A 26,088-nucleotide genomic window follows, 5' to 3' on the forward strand; every position below is an offset into this window, starting at 1 on the left:
CGGATCGTGCAGTCTCGGTATCTAGAGGAACAGGACAACAGGGCGTCAACTGCAGAGACCAGTGTGGGGCCAGAAGTGACCCTTGCACCCCCCGGGCTGACCTTCCCCGGGACCACTGGAGAACGGGTGAGCAGTTTGCAGAGCCTTGCAGGCTGTCCAGCCTCCTGAAAGCCACTTCCTCTGGGGCCGGGGCGTCGGGTCCAGTCTCCCAGCAGAGAAGAGGGGGAAGGGCTGCCCTCACACCCGGCAACGTAGACGTAGACAACAGCAACCCGTGATGAAAAGTTTCCTTAAAAGCCAGCGTCTTTGAGCGAGCGCAGAAGGAAGCAAATACTGTTCCGCCTGTTGGGAGCCCTGGAGCCCGGGATCCAGCTTGAGGAGAAGCGACCTCTGGCAAGGCCCCCATCCCCTTCTGTTTCTCCTCTTGCTCCCGGGGCGCGGCTCGACGGGGCGCCCTCCCGCGTCCAGGGCATGTGCGGGCACCGCGGGCATGGCATCTGCTGTATTTGAGGGCACATCGCTGGTGAATATGTTCGTGCGGGGCTGTTGGGTGAATGGCATCCGGAGGCTGATCATTAACCGACGGGGAGACGAGGAGGAGTTCTTCGAGATCCGTACGGAGTGGTCTGACCGCAACGTCCTCTATTTGCACCGAAGCTACTCGGACTTAGGACGCCTCTTCCAGCGACTCCGGGACTCCTTCCCCGAGGACCGACCAGAGCTGTCAAGGTCTCCGCTCCTTCAAGGTTGGTTGGGGGCACTCCACCGCGTAATGGAACAACACCCATCCCTTTTCTGCCTTGGTATATTGGTCTGTGGCTTGTCCACTTGGCATGTTTGGGAGGAGGGAGGAGGAGAAGCGCGACGTGGAAGGGGTGCTTATTAAGTGAAGGGTATTATTTAATGAGGAGATCTTGCAAGATCATTTTGAAATGTAATGAAGTGCCTGGAACATAAAAGAAGCTTAATAAATGCTTGTTGCCTGACTATAGCCTGAAGTAAGGAATCGGGAGAGGAAGAGGAAAGGTGGGGAGTTACTGAAGTCGTAAATAATTGCGTCTCTTCCTCCCTCGCTAAGGGGCCAAGAAAAAAAAAAGGGAAGAAAACTCTTAGTTCCTGCTCAGCTACATTCACTGCGGATGGCTTTATGTAGAGGGGGGGGGGGGGGGCAATAAGGCTACCCACTGCTGTTTAGTTGGGACTTGGAAGTGAACTTGACCTCACGTTATCGTGGCTGCCTGTTTTCTAGTACAGACATCGAGAGAGAAGGGAGAAAAGACATTTAGAATCATAGATGTAAAGCGGAGAAGGGACCTCAGAAGTAATTCTACAAATAAGGAAACTGAGCCCCAGAGGTTGTGACATGCCTACGGTTTCACAGACATTTATCAGTCATGAAAGGGAATTGAAGAAAGTGCTGAGAGAAAAAAGTTGGTTGCTTTAGTGATTAGAAAAAGTTGAGATTTTCCCCAAGAGACAGCAAGATTAGAAAGGCATCACGGTTGTGTTGGTGGGTTATTTCCTGAAACAGGTTGGATATCTGCTTGTTTTCAGGTAGGGAGAGGAATGCAAGTTATTTGAATCAATTCTTATCCACAAAGACAAGAGCCTATTAATTTAAAGTTGATTGTAAGTACTTACGAAAAACCACAGTGCCCAATCCAGAGTGGGTGCTTAATAAATGCTAATTGATTCAGCTGCCTCGTTAGACACAGTACAGGTTCCTGCCTTCTGAAACGATTTTATTTACGCTGTTCCTACCGCCCTTCCCTCCCCCCACCCCAGCAAATACATCCCTATTAGGGATGAGGGAGGAAGAGGGGGTGGGGTGTCTTTTACTTCAGTAAAGGAGTACATTGTTTTAGAAATAGCGGATTGACTACTGGCAAGGATGGAGAAGAGGTGGCTGGGAGCTAGATTCTGCGGTTCTCTAGACTCCCGGCAGGAGATAAGGAACACAAGATAAATACTCTAAAGTTGCCTGTAGGAGTCTGTCATCTCTTCTGTTACCTTACCGGAATGATTCCCCAGAGAGACTTGGGTTATTGGCAGAGGACTTTGACTTCTCTTGATCAATCGATGACAAAACTCGTGATGCAAGATGCCACGCTGTCCTTTAGTAATTCAGCTCTGTGGGGAGTAGAGGGAGGAGGGTTGGCTTCCACTTTCTCCTCGGTGCTGTTTAGTAGCATGTGTCCTGGCTTCAGCTCCTTGTCAAAACATGTGGATTTTATTAAGTACTGCCACCTCCTCTTGAACCCGTGACTGATGATCCTGGTTCCCTGAGTTTTTTTTTTTCCTCTTAGAAAAAAGTTATTTTTCTTCCTACCAAGCTAGCCTGTGCTCCTTCCCACTCTGCCCATTGAAGTTGGAGGCTAGTAAGTTAGAAGAGGAAGGAAGGAAGGAAAGAAGGAAGGAAGGAAGGAAGGAAGGAACGAAAGAAGGAAGGAAGGGAGAAAGGAAGGGAGGAAGGAAGGAAAGAAGGAAGGAAGGGAGAATGGAGAAAAGGGGAAGAAGAGAGAAAAGATGAGAAGGAAAAAATGGAGAGGAAAAAGAGGGGAAGCTGAGAAAAATGAAGAGAGTGGGAGAAGGCTTAAATGGAAGAAAAGGAAAACAGGAAAGAGATAGAAGGGATACTAGAAAGAAAGCAAGGAGGGAATGAAAAAAGGATATAAAAGGAAAGACAGAAAGCAGTGAAGCAGAAAGGGAAACCAATCCTGAGACAGCCAGAAGGCATGACCTTTTATAATTAAGGGAATGGGAGCCTCATATGACCACCTGCAAGGATCAATGAATTTGGAGGTGGAGTGGGAAGATTCCAATCTTTTCTTAGACTCCTTTCAAGAGAGAGAACATAAAACAAATAGCATTTATATAGGGCCTACTATGTGCCAGGCACTATGCTAAGTGCTTTACAAAAACTATGGAACTTTGATATTAAAACAATGTTTTGGATAGTATTTAACTTGAAGGGCTTAGACACAAGTCAACAGGCAAAGGAGATTGGATGCAGAAAGTCAGTCTGTCTCTCTTGGTACAAACACTAATTTTTCCTTGATGATGGAGGGTTTTTTTTTTTTTTGTAAGTTATCCAGATTACTGAGGCAGCTAGGTGGTATGATAGAACAGGGCAGACACGGTATTGTTGTGTGATCTTGGGCAAGTCACTTCTATCTGCCTCAGTTTCCTCATCAGTAAAATGGGGAGAATAGTAATACCTATTTACCAAGTCTTTTGTGAAGATCGAAGGAAGTAATATTTATAAAGGTTCTATAGCTATATAAATGCCAGCTATTATTATTGTTGTTGTTTGTCTTAGTTCAGAAATTTACTCTGGCTTTATAGATATATCTTAACAAATGAAATATTTTGGGAAGGACTTCAAAATCACCCCAGCAAGTTTCAGTTGCCTTGATAGTCTAAGCCTGGCACTCTGATCTCTCCTGCCTATTTATGGAAGTTCTGGGGATAGTTTCAGATTATATTTTGGTAATTTTTCGTAGACTTGTTTTTTGGGTATGTTTCCTTTTTTAACTAGATAAATTAATGCCAAAGTGAGGAAATTGCAGATGAAGGAAAATTCAGATTATAGCAGATTGTTGTTATGAAGTACTCCAAGAAAATGGAATTTTTGAGCCTACTTCTGATTTTGAGTTTAGAAGGACTGTGAACAGAAACCATGGCTGAAAGAGAGACTTACTCACATCTGGCTACCACAGTTCAGTTGGCAAATTATGTGGTTTCATTCACCTTGGATTATAATAAGAGCTAGCATTTCTATAACAACTACTACGTAATAGGTACTTTTTCAAATATAATCTTCAATCCTCACAACGACCCTTGGGAGAGAGGTAGACATTTTTTCTCCATTTTACAGTTGAAGACACTGAGAGCTAGTGTCTTGTACATGATCACAGAACTAGTAAGTGTCTGCAGGTGGATTTGAACTCAGGTCTTCCTGACTCCAGGCCCTGACTCACTGCACCATCTAGCTGGGGCACCACAAAAGGGAGTTGGTGGGAAAGATCTCGAAGTTGTCATTCATAAGCCCTTGACCCTGTTGCCTTCAGGAAGTATTTGGTCCAGCAAATGCTATTGCCTGTGCTTGCCTGTTATGTCCATAGTCCTTACGATGAAGACATATTACTACTCTAAGGAAAAGCAACTTGGTAATAATCTCCTTAAGGTTAGATGCTTTCTTATTTCCTTTTGTATCTCTAATTCCTAGTATACTGTCTGGCATGTAGATCACATGAGATAATAAACATATTATCTTTATAATCTGTCTATATGTAAAAGTTTATATGTATTAGCTGTTATTATTACTATTATTATTATTAAATGCTTAATAAATACATGTTGATTGATCGATGTCTTCCATCAAAAGAATTCTGATTTTTGTTTTAAAGGGAAAGATATTTTCCTCTCATAGCCTTTAAATTATCAGAAATAATATTAAAATATCAGAAATAGACTTTATATTCCTTTTTCTGGTTTCGATATTTCAGGAAAGTTCATTTTATCAGCACTAGTTTCCTAGCCCCAGAAGAGACTTAGCAGACAATCTGATGAGTGGTGAGCCTCTACCAGGTTTATCTGGGCTGATACTTAGATGACCAAAGTGTAATACATTCAGTCCACAGGGCAGTTTTCCAGGTTTGGTAGACCTTGTTTGAGTTATGCTTTGCTGCCATAACTTTTTTTTTTAAACCCTTCTTGGCTGTGGTGATATCCTTTGTGTCTGGCACTGAGTATAAAGGCATATAGAGATTTGTAAGACCTGGGGTGGCAGTGGATATAAGCCCTCTCAGAGTACTCAGGAACCCTAAATTCTTTGGGAGAGGGAAGACCTCCCGATTACTGCAGAGTATTACCATTTGGGGAGAGTCACCAGACTCTGACTTCATGGCCGCTTTCTGAGGAGTTTCTGTTATTTGTTCTCTTTTTTTCATGAATTCTCTTATTGTTTCATTCTGGTTATCCCTCCTGACTCATCTCTATTATCTAAGCCAGGAAACTTTGTCTACCTCACACTTTGTAGGAACTTTCTCCTGCCCAGGCTTCACTTTAACAAAATATTCTCTCCTCAGACATCGTTTTGGTCATCACAAAACACTTCTTTCTGGCTTTATTCTCATTCATTCTTGTTATTGCTTGATGGGTTGACACTTTCATTATGGTTTCATTGAATTAAGTAGGCTAGCCTTGGTTCTTCACTTCCTAACTCTCCATGTACGTTTCCCTCTCCACTGCCTGGGCATGTATCAATATTGTTCTTTCGGCAAGTCAACGCAGCAACCCGACAAGTCAATGCAATTTTCATGACCGATAGATAATGTAGTAAACAGTGCACGAGGCATGGAGTCAAAAAGACAGGAGTTTGAGTCCTGTGTCAGGCACTTACTACCTGTGTGGCTGTGAGAATGTGGTCCAGTATATATATTGATAAACAAGTAACTTAATTTCCTTCAGTTTTCTCATCTGTAAAATGGAGAAGAATAATAGCTTTTATATCACAAGGTTTTGTGAAGATCAAATCACATACATATATCATAAATCCCGTTATATAAGTCATATTTTCCCATATCACATTATAACATTATATACTACAATATATTATGCTATATTTTACTATTTTATTTGTATTTAGAGACAGCAACTTGCCAACCTTCAAGCACAATATATAAATGGTTAGAAATACTGTTATTATAAATATTTGAGAATCATTTCTCTCTTGATAGGAATTAGCTTATCACCAAAATTTGTGAAATCACTATTCTGAATTTAAGATACCATCTGGATTGAGACCAACTTTGTAGTCAGGAAATTCAAGTTCTGTCTTATAGACAGGCACCGTTTTTATGGTAGGAGGCAAATTACTTAGCTTCTTGGGCTCTGTGGCAGTTCCCTGAGACTATACTACATATTTTTCATTGATTTCCATGCCAGGTGTTTCCCAGAAATGAGGTTCTAGGTGTGGGCTAGGTGAATTTAATCACCTCCTCTGTGCCATGAACTAGGGATATACGTACAAAAATGAGACAGTTCTCCCCTTGGTGGTCTTACATTCCTCTAGGACAGTGATGGTGAAACTTTTAGGGGGGTGGTAAGCAGCCTGGACCCGAATCCCTCTGGCTATCTATCAAGGAACTCTGCCGGAGCGATGGTGCATGTGCCCCCGAGAGGGCTCTGAGTGTCCCCTCTGGCATGCGTGTCATAGGTTCACCACCATGTTTCTAGGGAATATTTCATGATCACAGATAGGTTAAGTGTATGTGTCTGTGACTATCTACATATAAATAGTTAGGTTGCACTAACCACTAGGGAAATTAAGAAAGGTCTCTTGAAAGAAATAGCCTTTATGTTTAGCTTTAAAGGGCATGAGGGAGACCATCCTAAGCATGTAGGATTACTTTGGCAAAGGCACAGAGATGAAAGATGGAATGCCATATAAGGAGAACAGCAAAGAGTTTAGCTGAAGCACAGAATTCATGAGGACAGGAAATAATGTGTATTTGGCCTGGATTAGTCTGTATCCAGATTATAAAGGACTTTAAATGCCAAATAGGGGTTTATATTTCATCATAAAGGTGGAAGCAGGGAGGAAGGAGAGCCCCAGAAACTTCTTCAGCAAAGGAGTGAAATGGTTAGACCTGTGTTTAGAAATAGCAATCTGGCAGCTATGTGGAAGATGAATTGGAGGAGGAAGGGAGAAGAGATCCAGATACAGGGAGACCAGTTAGCAAGCTATTATAGTAGGCCAAGTAGGTGGCACAGTGCCTGGCTTGGAGTTAGAGTGACTCCTCTCTATGGCCTCAGACACTTCTTCACTGTATGAATCTTGGCAAATCACTTAACTCTGTTGGCCTCAGTTTCCTCATTTGTAAAATGAGCCGGGGAAGGAAATGGCAAACATTCAGTATCTTTGTCAAGATAATCCCAAGGGGGCAACTGGGTAGCTCAGTGGATTGAGAGCTAGGCCTAGAGACGGGAGGCCCTAGGTTCAAATCTGGCCTCAGACACTTCCCAGCTGTGTGACCCTGGACAAGTCACTTAACCCTTATTGCCTAGCCTTTACCACTCTTCTGCCTTGGAACCAATACACAGTATTGATTCCAAGATGGAAGGTAAAGGTTTAAAAAAAAAAAAGAAGAAGAAAATCCCAAATAGAGTCACAAAGAAAGAGCCAGAAATAAGTGAAAAAAGGACTGAACAAAACCTCTATGGAAGTCCATATGAGTGATGGAAAGGACTTGAATTAGAATGGTTGTGATGTAAATAGAGTGAAGGGGATGTCTTCTAGATACTGAGGAGAGAGAATTGACAGGTCTTTGGATATGGAGAGTGAATGAGTGAAGACTTGAGAATGACACCAGGTTGTAGTTTTGGGAATTTTGAAGAATGGTGGTATTTCTGATATAAATAGGGAAGAATGGATTTAGTGAAGAAAGATAAGTTCTATTTTGGACAGAACCTCTTTGGTTTGGATAGGACTTCTTTGAGGTCCCTAAGGGATTTTGAGGTGAAGATGTCAAGCAGACAGTTGGAAACTGAGGACTGCAATTTAAGAGCAGGATAAGGACCAATAATAAAATGGCACCAGAAAAAAGGATTACAAAGCCGACACATTTTAAGCGCACATTTTAAAGATGTTTATAAAGTAGTTATGTTTTCTAGTTTGGTAATGGCATTGACATCTCATTTATGGTAAAGAGAGAAAAGAGTGTGTGTAGAAGAGATGGAATATCTTCTGTTGCTTCCTTATCAAAGAGGGGTGGGGGGGGATCTTGGCAAAGACAGCAGATTCCTAGCCATAGTAGTTTGCTTCCTCTCAATGCAAGCAGCTGAAAAAGGGACAAAATTGTACTTAATTGCTCTTTGTAGCTTCCCAGCTACACTCCAGATGAGTTATCAAAACTATTCTTTACTCAGTCCCATCAGTTTACACTAAGAGCCAACTGTAAAGTGCTTTCTGATTCACAAACATTTTTACATAGACTCATTTGATTTTCACAGCATTCTGGGTTGAGCCAGTATAATTACTCCTTTACAGATAAGGAAAACTGAGACTCAATGAAGTTAAATAATTGGTGCCTATGGACATATAGCTAGTTATATCAGAGATGGGATTTTAATCCAGACCTCATCTGACTCCAGGATCAGTGCTTTCCATTATCCCAGAATGCCTCCCAGAGCATGTTCTGATAGCCACAGGATATCCTGGGGAATAATGATGCCTTCCTTTCACTCTTCTCCTCTCCTTCCATCCTGACCTTAGTTTTTAGGAATATAAGCCTCAACTAACAGACAACATTAATACAGTCCTTTAAATTTTGCAAGGTATTTTATATGTATTACCCATTTGAGCCTTAGACAACCTTGTGAAACAGGGGCTACTTATTATCTCCATTTCATAAGTAAGGAAACTAAGAAAGACACGTTTGCTTGCTCAGGGTCACACAGCTCATAAGTGTCTGAGTTAAGATTTGAATTCCGGTTTTCCTAACTCCAAGTCAATCTATCCACTATTCCTTGGATTGTAAATACTTGAGATCTAGATTCAATTTTCACTTTTAATAGCAGCTGCTTATTGTTCTGCTCAGGGCTCATTATGATTTAACTATAGTCCCCTATTGATTTTAGAGATTTTTTGGGAAGTTCTTGAATCTATTCCATTTTTCCACAAGAATTCTTTGTTTGTGGTTGAACCAGCAACTCTTAAAACTTTTTTACCCAGGTGACATAGGGACAGTATTATTATTTATTTTCTGATGCCTCCTTTAGTCCAGGATTCCCTTTTCAAAATCAACATGCTCATATCCTGAGAAATAACCTAGCTCATTCATTCGCAGAATAACTGATTGCAACTCTCCTTTCTTCCCAATTTCTCTGTCTTATCTCTTCTCCTTGTCTTCCTTTTGCAATCTCCCCCATATCTTTGCTGTACTTCCTTCCCCCTAAATTAAGCTCATAAGCTTATTTCTTATTTCTCCTCTGCTCCTTCCAGCTGAAAGGTGATCCATCCTTCTCTTCAGTTTCTTGTAGAGCACTTTGCTTAAATTTATTCTTTGCTCACATCACATAGTCTCTTGTATCACAGCTGTGTTCCAGTTAGATCCCTGGAGTAAAATGTAAAGTCCTTGAGGGCAGGGCAATGACTTCCTCTTTGTAGCCCCTAAGCCTAGCAGAGAACTTTCATGTAGTAGAAAATTCATAAGTAATAATTTTTTTTCTTTTTGAATACATAGAGGCACATTCCTGAATTTAATTTGTGATCAACTAGGCTGGCCTGTTGGATATCCCAGGCCAACAATTGGAACTAAACATAACTTTTAATTTCAGATAAATTTCATGACCCAAGAGGGAGAAAGTTAAGAAATTTGTATAAATTTGCCTTGAAGGGTTCATGACAAGATGTTAATCCCAATGTCATCATTTCTATAAAACAGAAATAATAGTAGTGTTACTTCAGAGGATTGACATGAGAACTAGATGAGTTGTCTGTAAAGTTCTCTGCATATCTTAAAAATGCCAACTATTATTATCACCATTATTACAATTATTATGCATGTGATTGGGGCTTTGGCAGTATCTAGGACTCTCAAGAGGGATTCATTTCTTTCTTTTTTTAATCCTTACATTCTCTTTTAGAATTCATACTAAGTATCAATTCCAAGGCAGATCAGTAAGATGAAGGCAATTAGAGTTAAGTGACTTGCCCAGGGTCATACATCTAGGAAGTGTCTCAATCCTGATTTCAACCCAAGATCTCTCATCTCTAGGCCTGGCTTTCTATCCACGGAATTATCTAGCTGCCCGTTCCATTTCTTTTTTTATAGAAAAATTTCTTATCTGCCTATAGACTTTTATTTAACCACACTGCCACACAGGTAATTTTTGTTTGACTATGATTTTGTGTGCAGATAAAAGTCAAAAGTTAAATCAACATTTATTAAGCACTTTCTATGGGCTGGGCACTTTGCTAAGTGCTGGGTAAACAAAGGTTAAAAAAAAAAAAACAACAAAAAACATTCTCCTCCCAAAGAAATCAAAATTTCATGGGAAAGACAACATGCAAACCAGGTTATAAATAAGATGTATACAGGATAAATTGGAGATATTCTCAGAGGGAAGACACTAATTTTGAGGGAAAGACTTCTTGAAGGAAGTAAGACTTGAAGGAAGCTAGAGGTGGAGATGAGGAGAGAGCATTACAGATATGGGAGAAGGACTGACATATGGGAGGAACGGCAAGGAGCCTATTGTCACTAGATCATGGAGGACATGGAGATGAGTAGGGTGAAAGAAGACTAGATAGGTAGGAAAGGGCCAGGTTCTGAAGAACTTTAAAAGCAAAACAATATTTTGCATTTTGGTCTGGAGGTATGGGAAGGCACTAGAGTTTATCGAGTAAGAGTGTGACATAGTTAAGACCTGCACTTTCAGAAGTTAATAATTGTGAAAAATTATATATATACACAAATATATATAATTATATATCTATACACATTTACATGTATATATTTATATATACACATATGCATATACACAATTATATATATATACATGCATGTATATATACACACAAAATTATATATATGTATATATATATGGGGAAAAATGACATGTGTATGTCCATCTCCAGAGAAAATTGATAAATAGAAACAAGCAAGACACCATTTTGTATATACATATATCTTTTGGTTAAATGATACCTTCTCTAATATGAGGAGGGGAGGAAAGGTGGAAGACATTTGGGAATTTTAATGTAACAAACAAATAAGTACATTTAAAAAAATGAGTCGAGCTTTTAGAAGACTGTTCTGATCTCTAAGTGGAGAATGGACTATAACAATATCGTCAATTTTAAGGTTATCATAACAATTAGATTAGAGTCCCTGGGCCTGGAGACAGGAAGATCTGAGTTTAAATCTGGCCTTGAGACTAGCTGTGTGATCCTGGACAAGTCATTTAACTCTTTTTTTTTTGCCTCAGTTTCCTCTTCTGTAAAATGAGCTGGAGAAAGAAATGGTGAACCACTCCAGTTATCTTTCTCAAGAAAACTCCAAATGGGGTCACAAAGAATTGGACACAACTGAAAAAAATTTAACAACAATTAAAACAAATAAAACTTAAGTGAATTTACAACTTTTCCACGGATTTCATCTTGGAGCTTAGTAAATGCATATGAAAATGACTCTGGAGACTATGGAGAGAGGCAGGCGGTCGGCTAGTCTCTTGGCTTGCACGCTGTCATCAATAATCGCCATCCCGTGTGCTCCTCATAAAGCCAGAAGGGAGTCGGTTTTGTTCGGGGCATTCTGGGGAGCCGCAGCTGTCCCTGGCTGGGAAGACACCAATACGTACACTGCTTCTATTGTGTCTCTTCTCCTGGTTGACAATGTCAACAGTTCATTAATGAGAGCTTGCCTGAGCATCTGGGAGACAATGAGCACAGCTCTTCATTATCAGTCAGCCAGCCCAGCTATCTAACCGAAATCACTGTTTTTATTTGTCTTTGTATTTGTCTTTGACTTCCTACAAGGAATCCCACTTCTTTCCTTTCTGAGTTGATGCTGCTGAAAAGATAACATCCTCTCCCTTCCCCAACACCCTCCCCCTCCCCCAGTCACATCCTCCTTTTAGCCAAGCTCTTTCTTAGATAATATTGCCGGTGTGTGAAACAAACTGAGTCAAAGAGACTCTTATTTCCATCCATTCTTTTCAGTATTGGCTGGAGGCTGCATTAATCACAATGTCAGTTTAGATTGAGCGGAAATGTCACTTCCAAGCAAATGAGCCATGTGCCTGTTATAATTTTCTCTAGACTAGACAACTTCCCTCCCTTCCTTTCATTTTTCATTCCCCTCCTTTCAAAGAGATGGTCGCTGACACAGTTTCCATATCATTTATCCTGGTTTGGGCTGCCCATTTCTACTCTAGGTTAGAATTTCTTTAAATAAAATAGGTGTTTTTGAAGCCTTTTATTTGTACAATACAGTGATTCCTGAATGCATTACTTCTATTCTCCCTTTTCCCCCAACACCATTGATCCCTGCATTATAACTACCATAGAGTGACCAGAGAAAAGCTTCATTATCTGCCCTCCAAATGCTTCTTGTTCTTTGGCCATTTCTGTCCTGTTGGGCTCTTCTGCTATCTCATTTAGGGTTTTCTTGGCAGAGATCCTGGAGTGGTTTGCCATTTTCTCCTTGAAAACAAAACAAAATTCTTATCTTCTTTCTTAGAAACGACATTAAATTTTGGTGCCAAAGCACAAGAGCAGTAAGGACTAAGCAATTAGGGTCAAATGACTTGTCCAGGGTCACAGCTATTTTGTCTAAGGCCTGATTTGAACTCAGGAAAGATGAGTCTCCTTGATTCCAGGTCTGGTACTCTGTCCACTGTGCCACCTAGCCTAACCCTTACTGGGTTTTCAATAGCTTAGTTTCCTTTTGAAGATCTTTTTATTTATCCTACTATATAGTCTGCATATTATTCTGGCCATCATTTTATAGAAATCTTCCTGTGTTTCTCTGAATTCATCATTTCTTAACATAGCATGACATTCCGTCTGTATGCAGTTTATTCTGCTGTTCCATGTTTTTTTCTTTTTCTTTTTTAACCCTTACCTTCTACCTTAGAATTGATACTGTTTGATTTAGATGATTAGAATTGATACTGAATTGATACCCATTTTAAGGCAGAAGAATGGTATGGGCAAGGCATTTGGGATTAAGTGACTTGCTCAGGGTCACAAAACTAGTAAGTGCTTGAGCCCAGATTTGAACCCAGAAACCCTGGTCTACAGGTCTGATTCTCTATCCACTGAACCACCTCCCTGACCAGACTCTACTTTTGTTTCCAGTCCTTTGCCACTACAGAAAGAGGTACTGGGAATATTTCTGTTACATATTGGGCCTTCCTTTTTATTTCTGACTTGCTTGAGATATATGCCTGGCAGGTTTTTGTGTTTTAGCATATGAGCTTTTCCTCAAATAATTCTGAATTGTTTTCCAGAATAGTTTCCAGAATAGGTCGCATCTCCATTATGGTGTCTTTTTTCAATGGCATTTTTGTTGCCATTATTTATTCATTTTGCCAATTACATGGAATAGCAAATTTCTACGTAAGTTTTCTGAAGTTATATAATCCAAATTGTCTCTCTTCCTCCCTCCCCTCCCCCTATCAGAGCTGGCAAGCGATTTGGTCTGGGTTATATTTGTATTATCATGCAAAGCATTTCCATATTGTTCATTTTGCAACTGAATATCATCATGGTGCCTTATTATGCCTTTCTCCCCTCTCTAAATAAGTTTAAAATATATTTAACTCTCAGTATTGCCATTAATGATTCAGGGCAGCAGACTAAATAAAACATTAAGATTCTGACGTCAGAGAAGTAAAATAGTCTTCGTGCAATATGGACAGAAAGAGTTCCTGAAGATTCCTAAAAGAGTCCATCCGTGAATTAGAGGCAGAATAGGGGAGTACTGTAAGAGGGGAAAATGGGAATTATTATGGTTGGATTAGATATTTAAGGAATTAAGATGAACTCGATTTCAAATTAAATAGACTCAAGTCAGGGTGACTTTTATGGGGGTTTATTTACAATTGGGAAGGTTGAAGGTAGGGAAATTGAGAGAGAGAAACTCTGGCCTGGACCAGAGGCCTGAACCAGGTAGAGATTTAGAGGCTCCAGGAGAGGGGCACAGAGGTGAATTAAACAAGGCTTCTAGCCACAAGGCCTCCTCTATGAAGAGAGGCCTCCCTGAGGCTGGAGCCTCCAGAAACACCAAGGGAGGAGAAAGAGAGTCAGCCTAACTTACCCAGGTGACAATTCAGAGGGAAGCAGTCTGAGGTCTCACCAGAGATCCTTCCACACCAAGTTCAAAGCGCCCACTACCCCACAGGAAGTTACCACCATATTTAAAAGATAGCATCTTTCGTCAAGTCCTGCATCCACCTCCATTTTCAAGTGGACAAATGGCAGCCTCAACACTGTTTTGGACTGCCCAAAGGGCAGCCCCTTGTTTTTGATTTGTTACTTACTACTATCACGTGTGGGTCACAGACCTCCCCCTCCCCACTTAATTCTAAGTTAGGTGGGATGACATTATTTCTGGTGGCTAAAGGCTAAAGAATGATGAGGGTGAGCTAATTCCATTTACACAACACCTATAAGAGTTGTCATCAAGAAGACCCGGGTTCAGATCCCACCTCTTTTACATTTGCTCTCTTTGTAACCTTGGATATTTATTCTGAGTCTTACTTTCCTCATTTGTAAAATGTAGGGTTTGAACTCGGACTTCTTAAGTCCTTAAAGGTTCTGGATCTATGACTTTAATGATCTCAGGAAGGGCTTGACTGAATAAAATAGTAAGGGACAAATTTCCTGGTACAGTGGATAGAGCGCTGAGCCTGGAGTCAGAAGCCTTCTCTTCCTGAGTTCAAATCTGGCCTCAGACACTACTAGCTATGTGGTCATAGGCAAGTCACTTAACCCTGTTGGCCTCAGTTTCCTCATCTATAAAACAAACTTAAAGAAATGTCAAACCATTCTAATATCTTTGCCAAGAAAACCCCAAATGAGGTCAGAAGAGTCTGAAACATCTGAAAAAAATGACTAAACAACAACAGCAACTTCCTGTCTTAAAGTGATTGATTCTTAGGCACTCGTAAGAATAGACATCTGTGGTCTGAAGCAGAGATGGTTTAGTCTGAGAGATCCTTTCCACCTGAGTCTGAGGCTGCTGGCACAGAGCAGGAGGAAGGTGGTCAGTTAAGAGGATTTTTTAGCAGTTTGTCTAAACCAGAGGGCACCTAGCTCTGAGCCCCTAACAATGCAATTGAATAAGAAAAGCAGATGGGCTAATCGGCTTCCTTTAACATATTTTAATCTTTCCTGTGTGAGAGAACATGAATAATGCTCCTCCCTAGACACTGTGTTGGATGTTAGAATAATGAGTTCTGTAAGAAATTGAAAAGAGGGAAACCCACTTTGGACTGGGGGTGCTCACCAATGAGATTCTTTGCCTCCCTCTCACCTCCAGGATCAAATACAAAATCCTCTGTTTGGCATTCAAAGCCTTTAGCAACCTAACCCCCTCCTATCTTTCTGGTCTTCTTACATCTTAATAACTCAACATGGATTCTCTTCAGTCCAGTGACACTGGCTTCCTGCCTGTTCTAGCAACATCTCTCAACTTTAGGAATTTTCTCTCACTGTCTCTCAGCTTCTGGATGCTCTCCATCTTCATCTTCATACCTATTGCCTTTCCTGGCTTCCTTTAAGTCCAAATTGAAATCATGTCTTCTATAGGAAGCCTTTCCCAAACCCTCTTAAATCTAGTGCCTTCTCTCTCTTAATTATTTCCCATCTTTCCTATATATAGCTTTTTGTTACAAATTTATTTGTTTCTTTTCTCCACTACTAGATTGTGACTTCCTTGAGGGCAGGGACTGCTTTGGCTTTTTGTATCTCCAGAGCTTAGCAAAGTGCCTGGCCCTCACAGTGCCTGCTTAATACATGTTTACTGATTGACTTACTGGATTTGGTAAGTATTTCTTTGATTTGCTTTTTACCTAGTTAGGGAATTTTCTTCGGTGACTTCAGTGACTCCAAAGGGTAAGTTGTTAGTGCCTCAGGTCCTTGGAAGGAATTAGGTTGCTGGTTAGGTAATTTTCTTTAAACTCTTGTGCTTCTAAGTATACTGTCCTTTAAAAATTAACTAAAGATTGTCAGACCAGTCTTTCCTTGATTTACCCTTAGTAGAAGAGGCCAATGAAGATGTAATATAACCTTAATTTCCTTCGTATTTTGGAGAATGCTTTTCTGTCCAATTAAGTCTTTTGCATAAACTTGCCTTTAATTAATTTTTTCTAGGTTGAGCAAAATATTGAAGCCACTTAGTTAGATATATTTTTAGTCATCAGTTGTCTTTTGAAAGAAGCAAGGGCTCATAATATTTTGATAGGATTCAAGGGAAAACTGAGAATATGGTGTCTAGAGTGCCCAGTGAATACCTAGGAATACTTTTTTTTTTTTTTTTTATTTTAAACCCTTACCTTCTGTCTTGGAATCAATACTGTGTATTGGTTCCAAGGCAGAAGAATAGTAAAGGCTAGGCAATGAGGGTCAAGTGACTTGCCCAGGGTCACACAGTTGGGAAGAGTCTGAGGCTAGATTTGAACCTAGGACCTCCCATCTCTGGGCCTGACTCTCAATCCACTGAGCCACCCATCAAATAGCCCAACCTAGGAATACTTTAAAATGAAGGTTGGTCTATTTGATGATACTTGCAAGTATTAACTCAACTTCAGATCTTTTTTTTCTAGAGAATTAAAAAGTGGAAAATGGGAAATGTTAAGTAGGGGATACCATAGAAAGAAAATTAAGGAATTTTCTGTTCAGTCATTTTTCGGTCATTTCTAACTCTTCATGACCTCAATTGGGGTTTTCTTGGTAGAGATACTGGAGTGGGTTGCCATTTCCTCCTCTAGCTCATTTGACAGAATGGAGGAAACTGAGACAAAAATGCCCTGAGTCCAGGGCCAGCACTCCATCTACTGCATGACCCTGTTGTCCAATGAAGTTACAGTAGGATGGAGTATTGGACTTGGAGGTGGAAGACCTGGTTTCGAGTCCATTCAGACTCTAGGTTTGTTTCCTCATCTGTAAAACCAAGGGGTTAAACTAGTTTCCCTCTGAGGTGCTTTCCAACCCTGAATCCTATATATTTAACTTCTTTGTATTTCAGTTTTTTCATCTGTAACAAAGGCATGGGTAGCTAGGTGATGCAGTGGATAGAACACTGAGCCTGGAATCAGAAAGACCCGAGTTCAAATTCAGCCTCAGATACTTCCTAGCTGTGTAACCCTGGACAAGTCATTTAACTCTGTTGGCCTCACTTTCCTCCTCTATAAAATGAATTGAAGAAGGAAATGACAAACCACTCCAGTTTTGCTGCCAAAAAACTACCATATAGGGCCACGAAGAGTTGAAGAAGACTAAATAACATTGGCATAAGGACAAAGGGACTAGACCTATGATTTTTCATTGGTAAAGATAAGGAATTGGAGAATGAAAAAACTTTCCATCAATGCACCTTTTCTTATAGTTGAGTTTCTTATAGCAGAAATCTGTGACTTGCCCAAGATCATATAGTTAGAATATGTCAAAGACAACATTTGTAATAAAATATTTTCATTATTTACTTCCTAAGAAAGTGTACGTGCTTCGTTAATAAGATTATGATATTATTAACAAGTTATGTCAGTCTTATTCTTGCATGTGCTGGAAGTGGTCCTCTTTCCTTGAGGAGATGAAAATAGCATCTGCATTAGGTTTCTCTAAAGAACAATTGAATATCTTATCAAAAAACTCATTTTAATACAAATGTCCTCTCACTCCCATTCTTTCTTCATGTATAGCTGTGACTGTTTTGAGCCTATTATATATCATTTTTAGCCTAGTTCAAGAATGTTTGTTGTGGGGGGCAGTTGGATAGTTCAGTGGATTGAGAGTCAGGCCTAGAGACGGGAGGTCCTAGGTTCAAATCTGACCTCAGACACTTCCCAGCTGTGTGACCCTGGGCAAGTCACTTAACCCCCATTGCCTACCTTTACCACTTTTCTGCATTGGAGCCAATACACAGTATTAACTCCAAGATGGAAGATAAGGGTTAAAAAAAAATTTAAATAAATTAAAAAAAAAAGAATGTTTGTTGTAAATCTCTTACCTCAAGTACGTCTTATCTCTTCTCTCAAGGTTTGTTCGTGGCCCTTCCACCAAATTATGCCTTTGTGTACAGAGATTATTTTCTTTTTAACTTGAGTGACTTGGTAGGAAAGACCTTATGTATCATTTTTGGATGAAGATAGAAAAAAAATTCAAATGATCTCAAAATGAAAAAAAAAACCTTTTGGATATGTCACATTCAGTCAGTTTTTCAGTCTTATTCAACTATTCGTGATCTCATTTAGGGTTTTCTTCGCAAAGATCTGGTAGTAGTTTACGTTCTTCCCCAGCTCATCTTACGGATGCGGAACTGAGGCAAACAAGGTTAAGTGACTTGCTTAGGGTCAAACAGCTAGTAAGTATCTGAGGCCATTTTTAAACTCAGGAAGGTGAGTCCCTCTGATTCAAAACCTAGTATTCTATTCCTTATGTCACCTAGCTACCCATAAATAAATAAATTTGTATTGTAAAATTTTTGTAAAAATGTTAAATATAATTCTATGATATGGGTACAGATGGGATAATTATAAAATGCTTTGCCCAGTGCCTGGCACGTGCAGATGGCCAACAGTCCATTCTTACCCTTCCTTTTGTCCATATCCTTCTGTAGATCAGTCCCAGGGGACTCACTCAATACAATATTATGAGGAGCTGTCTCCTAAATCACTTGATGGTGTGGCTACCGTGGAGCCATTTAGCATCTGCCCCTCATTCCTGCTACAGAATCTCCTGATTTTTCCCCCCCAATCATACATTTCTCTAATGATGTTGAGGCAGTGGAAGATATTGGGTCAGAAGGCTTTCCCTGGAATATTGACGTGGCCACTAACGACTTACCCTTTCTAGCGCCATTTCCTCCACTACAATGACAGGGTCAAACCCGATGGCTCCTGAGAGCCCTTCCATCGCTAGATCTCCTGAGTCTTTGTTCCACTTCTGTCAAGTTCTTCACGTGGAATATGCTGCAGCCTGCTCAAGTCTATCACGTGTCTCTGTCGCCCTTTAAGTGACCCTCGACTTTAATTCTTTAAAGATGACAAAACAAAACACTTTTAAAATGGGCATGAGTGATTGCTATTATGCAAGGGTCATTATTAACTAAGTATAATATATACGCTTATGCTGAATAAGTATATACCATGCTAAGTATAATACAGGCACAATATATAATTTAGTTTGGCAATATAGCCTTATTTATGCATATATGGATACTCAGGTCAGAGTTATGCATGCATTAATATGGGGAACTCAAGCTGAGTCAGTTCCCTCTACCAACTTGGGTCAGGACCCACTCTGCAAATTATAAGCCTAGAGAGTCACCCAGGCATTTAGAGGTTAAGTGGCTTCCCCACAGTCACATTGCTGAGACATGAGATAGGGAATAGAGAGCTGGAAAAGGACCAGTAAGATTAGAGTTTGATTCTTAACCTGGATGCTTAACTTGCTGTGTGATCCAGGTCATTTAACGTCTTTTAAAACGCTCAGTTTCCTCATCTGTAAAATGGAAGGAAAATGAGATTAATTTATGTCTAGTGCTTTGCAAACCTTAAAGTTCTAGATAGATGGGTCCTTTTTTGTTGTTGTTGTTCAGGTGTGTCAGTCATGTCCAATGGGGTCTTCATGACCCCATTTGGCATTTTCTTGGAAAAGATGCTGAAGTGGTTTACCATCTCCTTCTCCAGCTCATTTTACAGATGAGGAAACTGAGGCCAACAGGGTTAGATGGTTTTCTGAGGGGCACACAGTTAGTTAAGTGTTTTGAACTCAGAAACAGAAATCTTCCAGAGGCAAGCTGGGCACTCTCTACGGCACCACCTGGCTGGTTGTATAGCTATGAGCTATTAATATATGTCAGTGGTAGGACTTGGACCCCCAGGTCTTCCCAACTCTTAGTCCAGCATCTGACAGACTGGTCTAGGCTTGACTCCATGCCCCTACGGCCAACCCCCTATCTGGTAAGCCACACGTGTTCCTCTGCACAGACCTTCCTCCTAAGCAATGGAACTTCACTCGTGTGTGGGGAATGTCCCCAGTTCTTCTTCCACTGCTGTGAGAGCCTAGCTAATTGTGCCAGGCTGGAGAGAGTCTCCTTGGCCCTCCTTTGCATCCAGTCCTTCTGCCAGTGTTTTGTGGGGAATTAGCTCAGGCCTTCAGTGAGAAGTTTGACTGTAACCAACACAAAAGCAAAGCAAAGAGTGCTACTTGGGGATTTGTTACCAAGGACTCCAGGCTTAAGACTGATTTTGTTTGAGTGCATTAGTTTCTAAGCTCAAAGCCTGCTCCCAAATCCATCACTTATTCCCTTCACTTCCTAAAAACCCAAACAGTACAAGTAGGTGTAGTCTGGATTCATAGACAGACGAATCAGGCAGCAAACAGTGAATTAAAAATATGATATGTTTGCAAATTTAATCCCACCCCATGTGCATTGTTCCCAAGTAAAGCTCCCCTTCTCCTCTACTCCACCATAGATTCCCAGAAATCAGTTAAAGAAAACCACCTAAAAAATGATTGGGGTTGATTGTTCATGCCACTTTCTATTCCTGTAGTTTATTAATTAGGGCGGCTGGATTGAGTGCTGGGTCTACAGTCAGGAAAACTTGAGATCAAAGCCAGCCTCTGACACCTCGTTGCTACGTGGCCCTGGATGAGTCACTTAATCTTTGTTTGCTTCTCTTCCCTCATCTGTGAAATGGGGATAATCATAGTTTCTACTCTCAGAGATGAAACAGAAAGGAACGATAATGATAGCCAATGTTTACAAAGCTCTTACTATGTGCCCAAGGTAGCATTTTATAATTATTATCTCATTTGACCTGAGTATCCATATATGCATAAATAAGGCTATATTGCCAAACTAAATTATATATTGTGCCTGTATTATACTTAGCATGGTATATACTTATTCAGTATAAGCGTATATATTATACTTAGTTAATAATGTTGTGGGGATCAAATGAGATAATAATTATAAAATGCTACCTTGGGCACATAGTAAGAGCTTTGTAAACATTAGCTATCATCTCAGAAGCGAGGCCCCCTTAGTCCCGGGAGGTGGCTTGTGGCAGCAGCAGCAGCGGCAGGTGGAACTTTTTTCTGAGACTTGAAGGAAATCTGTGGGTCCAAGAGATGGAGCTGAGGACAGAGCAATCGAGGCCTTGGGGCAGAGCCAATGCAAGGGGAATGCAGAATAGAGATGGAGCATCTACAGGAAAAGCAGCAAAGACAAATATAATTGATTAATTTTTATTTACCAACCTTTAAGAGGAAACTTTATCTGCCTCTGCTGATGGATTTGAAACTTGTAATTTTAGAGAATTGACTATGATATGGAAAAATTGAGTGACTTATTCAGGATCCATCTGTCAAAAGATCGTACTTGACTCTATAGTCCAGTGCTGTTCAATTCAAACAGAAACTAGGAGAACATTACTTCTTATGTAAGGATTCCTGAGGGCCTCTTTGATTTTGTTATAAAATAAAATATTAATTATATTCCATTCTATTTTTATTTATTTTGTCAGATATTTCTGTTACATTAAAAAATAAAAAAAAACCCAACCAGGGGCAGCTGGGTGGCTCAGTGTTAAGAGCCAGGCCCAGAGATAGGAGGTCCTGGGTTCAAATTTGGCCTCAGACACTTCCTAGCTATGTGACCCTGGGCAAGTCATTTAACCCTCATTGCCTAGCTCTTACCACTGTTGATTCCAAGGTGGAAGTAAGAGTTAAAAAAAAAAATTCCACATTAGCCATTTTGCAAAAGAAAACACACATGCACACACATATAAACTAAGAAGAAAAAAAAAAGTTCTAAGGCAGAAGGTAAGGGATTTAAAAACAAAAGAAAACAGAGGATTGAGAACCAGACACAGAAACAGGAGGTCCTGGATTCAAATATGACCTCAGACACTTCCTAGCTGTGAGACCCCCGGGAAAGTCATTTAACCCCCAGTGCCTAGCCCTTACTGCTCTTCTGCCTTGGAATCAATACATATTTTAATTCTAAAATGGAATGTAAGAGTTTAGAAAACAAAACTCTTACCTTCTGTCTTAGAATATAAATTATGGGTTCTGTGATATTGGAAATTTGGGGACCCTTGAACTTATTTTGAGGTCTCTGGTCTAAACTTCCTGTGGACATTTGGATCTCATTTCAAACTATATTTCTCCTAATTCAACGGGCTTCCTTCTTACGTGGTGATGTGAGCCAATGTAAAGTGAAGCTTAAATAGAGAGAACTTGGTTGGGACGCTCTTTTTCCTAGGAAGCAGCCAAGGGGAAGGTATGGTGGGCCATTCCAATTAGATCTTAGCGGGCATGTGGTTTTCTTAATTATCAATATGGATTACAATAAACCCTTAATATTTTTAAATATATCCTTCTATATCAATTTTATTTGTAACAGTTCCAAGCATATGTGGTCCAGTGGATATAGCCCTGGGCTTGAAATCAGAAAGACTCATCTTTGGGAGTTCAAATCCGGCCTCAGATACTTGATAACTGCGTTACCCTTTCAAGTCCCTTAACTCTGTTTGTCTCAGTTTTCTCATCTGGAAAATGAACTGGAGAAGGAAATGACAAACCACTCCGGTATCTTTGCCAAGAAAACCTCAAAATGGTGTCCCAAAGAGTCAGACGCAGCTGAAACAAATGAACGACGATGTCCCTTGAGAATATCTATAAGCCTATGTTTGACAGAAGAAAGGACTGAACAACATTACTAAGTGACTATTTTTTGGTCCTAGCTGCTCATGAAGGCATGGAGGAAGCATGGCCCACAAAGAGCTGGAATTAGGTATTCTCATCCATTGAGGAGGTGGCCATTAAAGTCTCTCCTAACTCCGAATCTTTAAGATCTTTTCTAATTCTGACATTTTAGGGAATTATCGATAACTCATCTTCAACGATTTCTGTGTTTTCATAAAGGGATCTATTTTGGTCCCTGGAAATAAATCAAGCATTTTCTTGTGTGTAAAAAAATGTAACTGGACATTAACGGATTCCTTGCAAGTGGATTTCAGGGATGGAGCCAGTTTAGGGGAGAGAAAAGCACTCACTGCTCTAGGCAATTCATTCCCCATATGTGTGTGGAATTGGCAACCTGCTGTTAAGAGGGTATTATGGCCAAGTTTCTATTCCCAACTCCCAGATGCTTGGAGCAGAGCTGAATACAGCCCTTTGTGCTACCCATGTATGTGATGTAAAATTGAAAGCCAAATAGATGCTAAGTGATTGTATTTTAGCAGAAATTAGGGAAATTTCCAGGGCATGCACCATTTTCTGTATCAGCTCCCTGAGAACAATCCTTTAATGAGGCTGGCTTTGGTCTTTCCAAAGAAGCTCTTTACCTTCTAAGAGAAAGAAGTCTTAGTGCACACATGCAACTTTGGGGCCCCCTTCTGCCGAAGCCCTACAGTGGCAGCCTCACTTTTAAACTCCTTTTCTTTAAGCTAGTGCTCTGCCAACTTTTTGGTCTCGGGATCCTTGACACTCTTCAAAGTTATGGAGAAGAGGCAGCTAGGTTGCACAGAGTGCCAGATCTAGAGTTGGGAGGATCTGGGTTCAAAGAGGATCTCAGACGCTTCCTAGCTGTGTGATTCCCAACAAGCCACTTAACACCATTGCCAACCCCTTACAACTCTTCTGCCTTAGGACGGATACTAAGACAGAAGGTAAGAATTTAAAAAAAATTATATAGGACCCCTTTGTCTTATGTGGATTATATCTATTGATATTTTCCATATTAAAAATGAAAATGGCTCCATTTTAAAATGCTCGTTCATGAAAAATGACACTAATAAATTCATTACATGTTAACACAAACATTTTATCAAAGAAAGATAACTATATTTTCCAAAACAAAAAAATTATTGAGAAATAGTATTATTTTATACATTTTGGCAAACCTCTTTTATGGCTGCCTTAACAAAAAAAAATAGCTGGGTAATCCTATCTACTTCTGCATTCAATCTAATGCAATTTGTTCTGTAAGGTAAATATGAATAGATATGAAGAAAATCTGGCCTCAAACAGATACAGAGCTCCACAATGAAGGAGTATTTTAATAGGCAAATAGCATTTAAATATTCATTTGTGAGCACCACTACTGCACTGTGAGCTCCTTGAAGGAAGAGACTGAAGCAAAAATCCTAGTCTACCTAGAAAATATTTATGCCACCATTTTGCCTTTGTTGCTTGTATGTCCTTGGGCAAATAGTCTCTGTTGCCTCAATCTATAAAGTAAGGAGCTTTGACTATCTAGTCCTCTAAGGCCCCTTGGCTCTGTGATTCAATAGGGAATTTGTAATGTAAATTTAAAAAAATAATATAATAATAATATTATTTATATTATTTATTACTGGAAGGGACCTCAGTGATCTCTTCCCTTCCACCACCCCCCATTTTACACATGAAGAAATAAAGACTCTGAAAGCCAACTGACTTGTACTCTGTTATCTAGGTAATGTGGAGTGAAGTTGAGTTTTGAACTCATGTCTTCTAACTTGAAATCCAACCCTTTTTTCCTTCAACAGTTGAAAAATATTCTCAGGGAATGAATAGCTATTAGTCTAGGTCCAACCAGAGCATAAAGATTTATTAGAAATAATTATCTCCATTATTATTATTAGAAATATTAGAAATTATTAGAAATAATTATTTCCTTCAATGCTGGAGTGTTAGCATTTCCACTCTTTCTATGGCAAGCACCCTTGTCCCCATTTCCCTTGACTTTTTCTTAGAATACAACGAAGAACATAAGATGTATGCCCAGTGGCTTGGTAACATGGTGGCCAGTTACCAAGTGCTTTTTTTTTTTTAAACCCTTAACTTCTATGTATTGGCTCCTAGATGGAAGAGTGGTAAGGGTGAGCAATGGGGGTCAAGTGACTTGCCCAGAGTTACACAGCTGGGAAGTGTCTGAGGCTGGATTTGAACTGAGGACCTCCCATCTCTAGGCCTGACTCTCAATCCACTGGGCTACCAAGCTGCCCCTACCAAGTGCTTTTTGAGTGATTATCTATGACGCAATTAGAGCTGGAAAGGACTTTAAAGTTAGTCCAGTTCAATCCCTTCATTTTACCAATGAAGAAACTGAGTCCCAGGGAGATAAAATGACTTACCCAGTGTCACAAAGGTAATGCCAAAGGCAGGATTTGAACCCAGGCCCTCTGATTCCAGAGCTTTTCCCATTGTATCATGTTTCATTGAAGTATGTTTAGGCTTTGATGAGAGTTCCTTGGCATCCGTTCAGCAAAAAGAGAAATATTGAAATGGAGAAATAGATTTAAAGACTGGATATTTCCATACACATAATACACATAGCAGTTAGCCAGTTGGCTGGTCTCACTGCCTCAAATCTCTCCCCACTTCATTCCATTCTTCACTCAGCTGTTGAACTGACCTCTCTAAAATGCAGATCTGACTATTTATTTAGCTGTTTTTTCAGTCATGTCCAACTTTTTGTGACTCCATTTGGGATTTTCTTGGCAAAGATACTGGAGTAGTTTGCCATTTTCTACTCCAGCTCATTTTATAAATATTTACAAATAAGGAAACTGAGGACATCAGGGTTAAGTGACTTGCTTGGGATGACATACCTAGTGTTTAAAGTCAGATTTGAATTCAAGAAGATGAATCTTCCTGACTCCAGGCATGGAAGTCCACTATACTCCACCTAGCTGCCCCTGGATCTGACCATATCATCCCTTTATTCAATAAATTCCCATGGCTCCTTATTACCTTAAGAAATCAAATATAAAATCCACTGTTTAGCTTTCAAAGTCATTTATAATCTGGCTTCTTCCCACATTTCCAGTCCTCTTAAACCTTTCTCTAGCCTCCATGCACTTTGTGATAGGGGGTTCCTTGTTCCCCACACCTGACACTCTCCATTCAGCCCATTTTCACTGACTGTCCTCTGTGCCTGTAAGGTTGTGTCTTTTCATCTGTCCCCTCTGACTTTCTTCAGACCTCAAGTTTTACCTTCTCTAAGAGACCTCACCTAGTCCTCCTTAATCTCTGTGCCTTCAGAAACTACTCTCAATTTATCCTGTGTAGAGCTTTAAACATTTATACCAAGCTGTTTGCATGTTGTCTTCCCCCTTTTGAATTTAAGATCCTTAGGGGAAGGACCATTTATTGATTTTTATTTTTTTTTGCTTTTCTTTGAATCCCCACTGCTGGTTGACACAGAGAGGAAGATACAAGACATAGGAAGTGAGAACAGTGTGCCATTAGTTAGTAGAACCCTGGACTTGTCCATAGATGAACTAAAGTCCCTTCTTTGCTATTTAACTGTATGATTTTGGACAAGTCACCATCCTGACCTTGCTTCCTCCTCTGTGAAA

General features: G+C 40.1%; 1 protein-coding gene across 1 annotated transcript in view; it reads left to right on the forward strand.

The window, feature by feature from the left end:
- Positions 1 to 489: 489 nt before the first annotated feature.
- Positions 490 to 26,088, forward strand: part of PXDC1 (PX domain containing 1) — a 63,403-nt gene continuing 37,804 nt past the window's right edge. The window contains 1 exon segment of the mRNA XM_044683742.1: positions 490 to 880. Within this exon segment, the coding sequence (XP_044539677.1) occupies positions 491 to 880 (390 nt within the window). The 5' untranslated portion in view covers position 490.

This window comes from Gracilinanus agilis, chromosome 1, assembly GCF_016433145.1.
Source record: "Gracilinanus agilis isolate LMUSP501 chromosome 1, AgileGrace, whole genome shotgun sequence".
Taxonomy (NCBI): domain Eukaryota; kingdom Metazoa; phylum Chordata; class Mammalia; order Didelphimorphia; family Didelphidae; genus Gracilinanus; species Gracilinanus agilis.